Source organism: Sturnira hondurensis, unplaced genomic scaffold (genome assembly GCF_014824575.4).
Source record: "Sturnira hondurensis isolate 20B ecotype Veracruz unplaced genomic scaffold, ASM1482457v3 Scaffold0021143, whole genome shotgun sequence".
Lineage (NCBI taxonomy): Eukaryota > Metazoa > Chordata > Mammalia > Chiroptera > Phyllostomidae > Sturnira > Sturnira hondurensis.
In genome coordinates, this window is record NW_028093774.1 from 31819714 (window position 1) to 31830866 (window position 11153).

Genomic DNA, 11153 nt, shown 5'->3' on the forward strand with positions numbered 1-11153 from the left:
TCATATTCAAGGTTCCTGTTCCTAAATTTTATTCATCATAATACTTACCACAATGTGACTGAATGTACTAGTTTTGGCAAGGGAAAGTATCGTTTTATCATCCAAACTAATAAGTTTTGGTCTGGGCTTGATCCTGGGGTCCATTTTTGTAACTTCATCATCAAATTTCAATTCCTGGGACAATACTGATCCTTCTGATTTTTTTTTGCTTTCTTCTAAAATAACATTGTTGAATGAAGAAAATAAAGAGTGAGCCTTGACCTAAAAAATTTATTAAAAATATTGGAAATTTGGTTGCTCTATTTATCATTTTGAAAAAGAAATAGGCTATGTAGAAAGAAATTTTTCAGTTATATAGTAATGCCTATCTATGATGATCAGAATCACATTAGGAAATCTATAAGAGTAAATTAAAATTGTGGGCTTATTAAGAATAGGTGTATTCATCCCCTCCCACTACATATTTTCTAAAACTAGCAAAAAATAATTTAAAAACATTTTATAACAGTGGAGAGGGCACCAACAAAAGACTAGAAATTGTATGACATAAATCAGAAGGTACTGAACTTACAGAGAAATAGGAGCGAAATGTGAGCTCTAGCCAAAACCTATTCAGGAGATAACTACTTTGAAAAGCAGATCCAGAGAAACTTAGTGTTCAAAGTGAACAAGTAAAATAGCAGGAAGGAGCTCTAAGTAATTAAGTAATAAGTAATTAGGTAATTATGGTAAGAATTATATGTAGATAAGCAATAACATCATGAGCAAATAGAAATAGCTCTAGAAAAAAAAACCAAAGGGATCAAGAACCTATTTGAAGAAATAAAGACTGAAAACTTCCCTAGTCTGGTGAAGGAAAAAGACATATAAGTCCCAGAAGCACAGAAAGTCCTAAATAAGATGAACTCAAAGAAGCCCACACCAAGACACATCATAATTAAAATGTCAAAGCTTAAAAACAAGGAGGGGATTTTAAAAGCTACAATAGAAAAGCAGGTAGTTAACTACAAGGGAGTTCCAATTAGACTGTCATCTGATTTCTCAACAGAAACACTTCAGGCCAAAAGTGACTGGCATAAAATATTCAAGGTGATGAAAAGCAAGGACCTACAACCAAGGATACTTTACCCAGCAAGGTTATCATTTAAAATTGACTGAGAAATAAAGAGCTTCCAAGACAAGAAAAGCTAAAGGAATTTGTTAACACCAAACCAGTGTTAAAACAAATGTTTAAGGGTTTCCTTAAAGAACAGAAAGAAAGAATAGCCAGGAGTTTCTTCTTCTTCTTTTTTTAAATGAGTTGTGGAAGAGAATTCTACCTATCACTTATCAAACCATATCATTAAGATTGTAATAACCAAAACAGTGTGATAGGGGTCCAAGATTAGACACAGAGATCAATGGAACAGAGTAGAAGGATTTATAAATGAGACTTCTTGTATATGAAAATAATTTTAACAATGAAGATTGTATTTTAAAGTGGAGCAGAAAAGATGATACTTATCAAATAGCTATTTATTTTTAAGAAAAAATTTGATCACTCTACCAACCTTACACCATATAAAACAATTTTTATGTGGAACTAAAAAGCTAAAAGTTTTAGAACAACCTATATAAGATTTGGAAGATGATAAAGTAGATATTTATATAAGTCTTCTGAAATGAGACATAAAATCCAGAATCTATACTGGAAAAGAAAGAAAATTCTGAATTCTTAAAAATTAATGTATAAATTATAAATTAAAATTACAAGTAAGTTTTTTTGCTACAAATAAAATTAAAAGACAAGTGACAGAAAATATTTGCAATATATAGACATGATAAAAGATTAATATCCAGAATGCACATAAGAATTTTTCCAATCAGTATAAAAAACATAGAATCCAATAAAAATGGCCAAAGGATATAAAACATGGTTCATAAAACTATAAATAATCCATAACATGAAAGAACAAAGTATCACTTTTCTGCCCATCAGAGTAAGGAATGAAAGATTGATGATATCTTGTATTGAAAGAGGCAAAGAAACAAACACTATCATACATTGTTAGAAATTTATAAAATGGTAAAACCTTTGGGAAGAGTGCTGGCGAAACTATCAAAATTGAAACAGAGGGTTGGGTGGTGAAGGTATGAGCAAAAAGGTGAACGGGATTGGGTATTAAGAGGTATGAACTTATAAAGTCACAAGGATGTAAAGTACAGCATAGGGAATACGGTCAATAATACCATAATAACTTTGTACAGTGACAGATGGATGGAGGACTTTTTGTGGTAACCACTTTGTAAGGTGCATAAATGTGAAATCTCACTGTTATACAGTAGAAAGTAATAAAATATTGCATGTCAACTATTCTTTAATTAAAAAGAGCCTTACATTCCAGAATAAAAATTAGATATAAAAAAAATGCATATACCCTTTGACTATACAAATTCTTCTACAAATCTATGCTGCAGAGAAACTTCCATATCTGTATAAAGATGCACCCACAATATTGTTCACTGAAACGTTGTTTAAAATAGAAATAAAACCAAAAACAATCTGTATGCTTCGTCATTAGGGAAGTCAAATAAATCAGAGTATTACTGAATAGTATGCAGCTACCAAAAAATGAAGTATACATCAACATGTACTGAAGTGAAAATATGCCCAAAACATTGCTAAAGGTAAAAATTATCACAGAATACTGAGAACTTGATTCTACAGTGTAAAATGTTATGTTTTTATACATGTAACACATAGAAAAAGTTCAAAAACAAACCTACAAATCTGTTGACAGTGGGTGCCTTCATGAAAGGAAGTAGCAGTGGGGTTAAAGTGAAAACAGATTTTCATGTTTATTCTATATGCTTCAATTTAGCTTAAATCTTTTCTATGTGACTAGAGCCATATATTACTCATGTAATATATTTGCATAATTAAAATATTTAGGTCTCACAATGATTTGCTTTTAAATTTAAGAATATATAAACATGTAAAATAGCATTGACAACATTGTTAGATTTCAAATTAATGTTCTGTTCTCATTTAAAGCATTCTAGTTTTAAAAATACATTCATACCACTGTCATGTACTCAATCTCAACGATGTACTCTGGCAAAACAAGGTCATGATCAAAGACAAACCACTTGTACTGCCGAAAGCTGCAGTCGCAGTTTCTTTGTCCCATTGTAGAATCTAGAGTAAAATCAAAAACAAAACCAGGCACAACACACACTCTTTAAAATTATGAGATACTTTTTTCATTCTTACATTAATAAACAAGTTCAGTAAGTTCCAACTATTATGTTAGTGTTGTTTCTCAGTATCTTTCCACACTCCCTAGACAATTTGTTAATTCTATAAATATTTACTAGTCATTCGTTCACTACAGACTAGTAAGGTTTACTTTTATTCATATTATTTCCCTTTTCATACTTTTTCACTTTTCTATTCAATATGTGGCCACACAGTTTTTGGGGGGGGTATCTTTGATTTGTTTAATTCATTGAATGAATAAGCACACATAGCTTTGACATGTATTACTCTAAAACCTTTGTTGTTAAAAGATGGGTGGGCTTTTATCTTTTGAAATATGTATTATATATCACACATAATACATATATGAGATTGTGTGTGTGTGAAATATAAAATTTTACAGAATAAAACATCTATACTCACACATAAATCACATTGAAGTAGGGGATAGAAAAATGGAAGCTCATTAGTAGCTAGGAACATTTTTGGAGAAAAATTTACAACTACTTTAAGTAGGAGTTAAACTGTAAGCACATGTATTAAATACAAACATGTTGTATTCAGAAAGATTAAAGCACATTTCTCATTATGGCAGACATACTTAGTAAATATTTTCGAGGAATGAACACTGAATTAACCATTGAATAGTTGGCTTGACGGATGGATTCTTGCTCACGAGCCTGAACACTCTGGCCAAGGAAAACCTTTGTAACAAGGAGGATGCCTAAGTTGAAAAAAACAAATCATTTTTAACAATAATTTATTTTAGTAATTTTCCAATATCACCAAGTCTATTGGCCGCAAACGTGACCATATGTTCTGTAAAGGCAGAGATCCCGGCTGTCTTGTTGCCACTGGATAGCACAGAGCACATCGATCTGAAATAGAAGCTCAATAAATACTTGTTGAAGAAGCGAAATGGTTGGAAAAGGGGATCCCTGTGATTATATCAAGCTAAGCTTTACAGGAAAGGAAGGAAAGAACCCAGTAATTTAGCAATGTTTTTTTGTTCAGTAATTTAAAATAACAAATCTGTTGATCTTATTGGTAACTGTTGTAAAAATGCAACTCTGTGTTATTAGCACCTAGCATGTGGCTTAGAGCACAGGAGCCACTCAGTAAATGTCTACTGAATGGATGAACCTTTCTTTTTCCTTTAGGTCTCAGAGACCCTTTAGAGAATCTCAAGAGATTCACTAAATCCTAAGGATCTGCAGGAGTCACCGAATCCTACAGAGTAACTTCTAATTGCTATGCTTAAAATATTCAGATGACTTTTTAAAAAACTACAAATTATAAAATATTATTTGGTAGAAACTACTGTATTTTGCTGTGTATAATGCTCACCCATGTTTTTTGTGTGCATTATACATGGGGTTATTATACCCATTATTATACTCATAGTATATAATCATATGCCCATGTATAATGTTCATGCTTATTTTTTCCTCAAAAGTTTGGGGAAAAAATGCACATCTAACATAGCAAAATATGGTAATTGCTTTGGAAAGCATATTCCAGAAGGATATAGAAAAATACTGTAGGTGTTTCTTAGGGTAGGAATGGAGAAGAATGAGGAAAAAAGAAGTAAATAGTTTTTTCAAAGTGAGTTCTTTCTCGATTCAACAATCTCTTCAATTTTCTCACAACAATCTCTTCAATTTTCTCATTTTTAACTCAATGAAAGACTGAAAAACACACATAGATCTCTTAGCAAGGCTATGGTCTGGAACCTAGAATATCATTCTGATAAGTAAGTTAACCAAACTTTTGACTACTTAATCTTCAGTAGATGGATAGTTGAGACCCAAGTATAGGTGTCCCTTGCTCCCTGACCTGATCAATTCCCATTCTATATTTTTGGTACTATATACATTAATATTTCATCTTTGTAGTACTTATGATAATTGTAATTTTCAATTTTTTTACACAATTATCAGTGTTTGTAAGCAGTGTAAAGGAGAAACTTTCTAGTTTGCATTGACTATTCCTGTCCCCACCAAGTGCCTAACACAGTAAGCATTCAATAAATACTGGTGGAACTGAAGAATATATGGTGGAGGAGGGTGAGGCAAGACAGGACATGATAAGCTGGTCTTTTCCCAATCTGTAGGTACGAGGGAACCTCTTCTAGAACTGTCCTACAAACTGGGTTATATACTTTTGTTTCTATATATTCAAGATGCATATAGGCATATATGCATCTATATATTGAAAGTACTGATGACAGAATAAATTAAATACCAAAAGTTCATCTTTCAAAAGGCAACTCACGACGCAGTCCATATGCTTCACAATGGGTCTTCAGCCGATTTTGGATTTATAACCAGGTTTTCTAAGTGAAGTTTATTTATATTAGGACACAATGAACAAAAGCAGACTGTGCAAAGTATTTGATAACAAAGGACAAATAAGGCCTGCCTTCCTGAGTGTTCTGCATTGTGATTATTGCATAAATGGTCCAAGTTCTCTTCTCTCTCCTATGAATTTGGGTTGTGTGCGGGGGGTGTGCGTATAATATATATTTATTTATAGGTATGTGTACAACAAAAGCAGACTACGTTCATATCATATAAGTTGCATTAAATATGAGTAACGAGTGATTCTCATCCTGTTAGTGCTGACACATAGTAATCGCTCAGAAATATGGGTTAACAACCCAACTAAAGTGCTGGGTCACAGAGGCATGTATCACTACACTGGTAAATACTAAATAAAATGGGTTTCAGAAAATCTCCCAGGTTGATAAAACCAAGTATCAAAAATGTTATGAAAATAATGAATTTGAAGACTTAGAACTTAAAGTTCAGAAATAGTGTATATTCGTATTACCATGCCTAAAGAGCTCATGTTCGAAGGAGTTTATCTTCTCATCCTTGTACTTCTGCTGTAGAAATTCAATCCTGGGACACTCACATATACTTAGGCTGTTAGTAAGAATAACGGCTTCCTTTCTGAGAGGCAGCTGTAATGAAAAACTGAAGTCAGTATTTGTACAAAATTTACAATACTTGAGTATCGTTGGTTTACTATTTTATGTTTATATGTCTGGGCTACTCATTGAAAAGTAGATAACCTTCACATACAACTTCATTTGGTAAAGCCATTTATATGATGCGTTTTAAAGAGGTTTATGAAAAGTGACACAGAACAATATTTGTTTTCATAAAAGCAGCGAGAGTCAAGACTGACAGTGCTGTGTAGTGCAGGAGCTACAGTTTTACCCATATGCAATAATACCCCACTGGCAATGTGCATAGTCCAAAAAGAAAATTCTGTGGAAATTAGATATTACATTAGTGAAGGTTCTTACACATACTTTAAGTATATTTTGTTGATTATGCTATTACAGTTTTCCCAATTTCCCCCCTTTATTCCCCCTCCACCCTGCATCTCCCAACCCTCCCAACCTTCCAGCATTCCTTGCCCTGTCCCCACATTTAGTTCATGTCCATGGGTTGTACATAGGAATTCTTTGGCTTCTCCATTTCCTATACCATTCTTAACCTCTCCCTGTCTATTTTATGCCTACCAATTCTGCTTCTTATTCCCTGTACCTTTCTTTTCTTCTATTCTTCCCCTCCTCCTCCCCCTCCTCACCGAAAACCCTCCATGTGATGTCCATTTCTCTGATTCTGTTCCTGTTCTAGTTGTTTGCTTAGTTGTTTGTTTTTTTTAGGTTCAGATGTTGATAGCTGTGAGTTTGTTGTCATTTTACTGTTCATGTTTTTGATCTTCTTCTATTTCTTAGATAAGTCCATTTAACATTTCATATAACAAGGGCTTAGTAATAATGAACTCCTTTAACTTTGCTTTATCTGGGAAGCACTTTATCTGCCCTTCCATTTTAAATGATAGCTTTGCTGGATAGAGTAATTTTGGATGTAGGTCCTTGCCTTTCTTGACTTGGAATAGTTCTTTCCAGCTCCTTCTTGCCTGCAAGTTTTCTTTTGAGAAATTAGCTAATATTCTTATAGGAACTCCTCTGTAGGTAACTGTCTCCTTTCCCCTTGTGGCTTTTAAGATTTTCTCTTTGTCTTTAATCTTGGGTGACTTAATGATGATGTGCCTTGGTGTGTTCCTCTTTGGGTCCAGTTTCTTTGGGACTCTCTGGGCTTCCTGGACTTCCTGTCAGTTCATTTCCTTCCCCAAATTGGGGAGGTTTTCCTTCATTATTTGTTCAAATAAGTTTTCAACTCCTTGCTCTTATTCTTCTCCTTCTGGCACCCCCATGATTCAGAAATTGGAATGTTTAACATTGTCCCAGAGGTTCCTAAGCCTCTCCTTATTTTTTTGAATTCTTGTTTCTTCATTCTTTTCTGGTTGGATGTTTATTTCTTCCTTTTGTTCCAAAAGGAACAAAAAAGGAACAACAAACAAAAGTTTTATTTCTTCCTTTCTCCCAAATTGTTGATTTGACTCCCAGTTTCCTTCCCTTCACTGTTGGTTCCCCATATATTTTGCTTTATTTCACTTTGGGTAGCCATCATCTGTTCCTTCATTTTGCGACCAAGCTCAATCAGTTCTGCGAGCATTCTGATTAGCAGTGTTTTGAACTCTGCATCAGATACCTTGGCTACCTCCTTGTCACTTGGCTCTTTTTCTGGAGTTTCGATGTGTTTTTTCATGTAGGCCACATTTGTCTCGGTATACCTGTTATGTCGTAAGGGGGTGGGGACTTAGGTATTCACCAGGGTGAGACAACCCTCTTTGCTGTGCTGTGGTGCTGTCGGTTTGGGTGAATGTTTCTTTAATTCCTTGGTTGTTCAAGTTCCACGCAGTTTGATTTTCTGGCACTTCTGGTTGCTTATTGTTTTTAGATTGGTTATTATCCTCCTTTTGGTTGTGCGAGGAAATGAAGGGTTTCTACCTATGCCTCCATCTTGGCTGAAACCTCTCTCTTTTTCTAACAATATATCTAGTCTAATAATTTACATTGTTTTCCAGAACCATCTTGTCCTAATGTGTGGAAATCTTACTTCGCCTTGTAACTAGATTTATTTCTTCCAAGTGTTTTATCAGAAATATTTATACTACTTGTGAAAGCAGCTCAAAAAAGCAACAAAAACTTCTAGTTTTACCAATCAAGAAACCAGAGCTAGGAGAGATGATATGATCTGTATATACCCAAACACAGAAGTGGAATTACAAGATCATAATTTGAACTCAGTTCTACTTCTCCCTGTCATTAAGTCAGGTTTGAAATTATTATTAGTTTAATATTAGTAGACAAGTTATCTAGAAATATCTCTTTTCTATAAATGTTAAATTACCTATATATTTTTCTTATTAAAACCTGTTGTCTAAAGAGGTTTTTTTAAAAAAAAATATTGAAATGTGGCTCATATAACCACAAATTCCACATCCTAGTAAGTATATGAGCTTCTTAGATTTCCAGGCAATGTCACTAAATAGCCATTGGATGCACGCCATTTGTACAGCATTGTGGGGCTACAGCATGGTCCTGGCCCTCCAATAAGAGAGGGGAAGATGGACGCTGCACCCGATAATTAAAAATACAGGGCATCCCATGATGTATCAAATAAGATAGCCTTTTTAAACTAAAGTGGTTAAGAAGGATTTTGTAGAGGTGATAGGAGCATGGCTAGGTTTTGTGAGTATTAGACATAATTCCAATAATCAGAAACCTGATAGAAGAAAGGATTTTTAAAAGGAAGAAAACATATGAAGGTATAGCAATAGGTGTGATTGCCATTCATGCGTCTGTCCGGCTATCCATTTTTCATTCATCAGACTTCAACTAAGAATCTAAAAACAAAGTCCCTGACCTCAAGGACCTCTGGAGAAAAGCAGAGAAATGATTACATTGCAGTATAACAAGTGACATACAATAAAAAGTCCCAATTGATTGCCATTTAATTAACCTCCACTTAACCGATTCACACTATTAACCAATATTTTCCGTTCTGTCTATAACCCACTGTGTGGGTTATAGTCAGGTATAAGACAGTACTTTTAAAAATATGATTTACTTTTAATTCCACCCAGTCATACTGTATGCTATTAAAAGTCAGTTAATTTTGTTCCTAAACTTATTTATACTGGTTGTATTTGTAATTGAAATCATGCGCATTATATAAAGCAATGAAATATAAGAAAGATTGAGAGCTGTTTCTGTGAACACTAAGTGGAAACCTTTGGTAAGATTCCATAAAGGCTAAAAATTAAACACTGTCAAAGCATGAGTAGGTGAAATAAATGCAAAATTTTGGTGGTCGCAGGGAGGGTCATGCAAACTAAAACTATAGATGGATTCTTGAACTCAAGTTACTTTGTAAGAATCTTTAAGTTCACGCTTAATTTTAAGGACACTGAAACTACTATGTAATATGCTCATGCCCGATGGAAGGAAGACTACCCTAGAGTTCCAACCTCATACTCAAAGGCTTCGGCCTTTCATAAAAAAACATCTTAATGTAAGTTTCAAGTTATAGTAAAGTTGTTCTTTAAGTAAGTCATTTGTTTATAGTTGTCCATTTTAATTGACTTGTTGATAAACCTAAGTAAGAGGGCTAAGTCAAAGGGCTTCTACTCTTTAGGAATTCAGGAAAGGCTTCACAGAGGAGGAAGTCCTTGAGCTGAATTTTGAAGAATATTTTTCATAGAGAAGAAGTGGGAAAAAGCATTTCATTGAAGGGTGGCACTGAGGTGTGTTTAGGAGAATCACAAGTGTTAAAGTACATACTTCATTTGTTACTTCTGGTAATAGGGAGCTAGGCCTTAAATGCCAGCCAGAGGAATTTGGACTTCTTTATTGGAGGTAATGGGAAGCTGTTGAAGGTTTTTCAATGTTATGAAAATAACATTTTAGGAGGTTGATTTTCTGTGCCGTGAAAAGTGGAATGAGTAGAGAGCAGGGCAGGGTAGGGTTGTCTATTAGTAAACTACTGGCGAAGATTAGAACGAATGTTCTAAGTGGTGGCAGGCAATGGCAAAGGGAGACAAAGGAGCAATGCAAGTTAAACAGTTAAAGGAAGAATACCTAAAAAGGCAAGTGATTAGATAAATATAGGGATAATGGAAAAGGGAGAGGTCCAAAGTTTCGAACCTGGTCAGTGGAGGGAATGACATCACTGTTAGAAATACAGCAAGACTGGGAGGGAGTTGCTTATGAGCAAAAGATCAAAAGCTTGTTTTAGACATATTGTACAAGATGATAAAGCAGCTTATTAAGGTAATGCAGCAACGGCAGCTCTGGGTGTCAGAGCAGAAAATCTGGAGATAGGCCAGTTGAGGATATACATTTCAGAGAAAGCCAAAATAGAATAAATGATACTTTCTATGGCTATTGACCATGTGCTTGGTATCAGACTGTATTTTTTATCTTCCTCACACCAGCCAGCCCTCTGCCCCAGCCAGCTACTGTTGAACTAAGCCAAATCCTTTTAAATTGCTTACACCGCTCATCTTTTTAATCAGATCACATTTCTTAAATGATGGAGAACATATATATCCATCTTTACTTATCGAGTGCACATCATAGCATAGAAACCTAGCTTATCTGAGCTACATATTACACAGTGATTTTTCTAGTCAATTATGTTCCCCATTTCTAAGATCTTGACAATCAGAGTAATGATGGTAGATGTAGAAAGAAGAGCAGATTAGTAAAATGTAACCCTTCAGATATTCTCATGTTTTGAAGCAAGATGAGGAACAAAAAGGAAACAAAGACAATCACGGTAATGAGAGGATAACAATAGTGTAATATCAGGGATGCCAAAGGAGAGTTTCACAAAGGAAAAAGGAGTCAATAGTATTAAATGCTTCATACAATAATGGTAAATTTTATCAAAAATTTCTTATGTGGCAGGAACTGATCCAAGAACCATTTTGATAAATTTTAATAATACATTTTACTTAATAAATATTTCCAAAATATTATTTCAATATG

At 34.2% G+C, this 11153-nt stretch overlaps 1 protein-coding gene across 1 annotated transcript in view; it reads right to left on the bottom strand.

Annotated features, from left to right (window-relative positions):
* The window catches only part of LRRC9 (leucine rich repeat containing 9), a 96644-nt gene that overhangs the window by 53634 nt on the left and 31857 nt on the right, over window positions 1-11153 (bottom strand). The window contains exons 13-16 of the mRNA XM_037031771.1: window positions 6071-6203; window positions 3840-3962; window positions 3063-3178; window positions 49-261 (exon numbers count right to left, since the gene is read on the bottom strand). Coding sequence (XP_036887666.1) covers window positions 49-261; window positions 3063-3178; window positions 3840-3962; window positions 6071-6203 — 585 coding nt within the window. The remainder of the gene's footprint in view (window positions 1-48; window positions 262-3062; window positions 3179-3839; window positions 3963-6070; window positions 6204-11153) is intronic.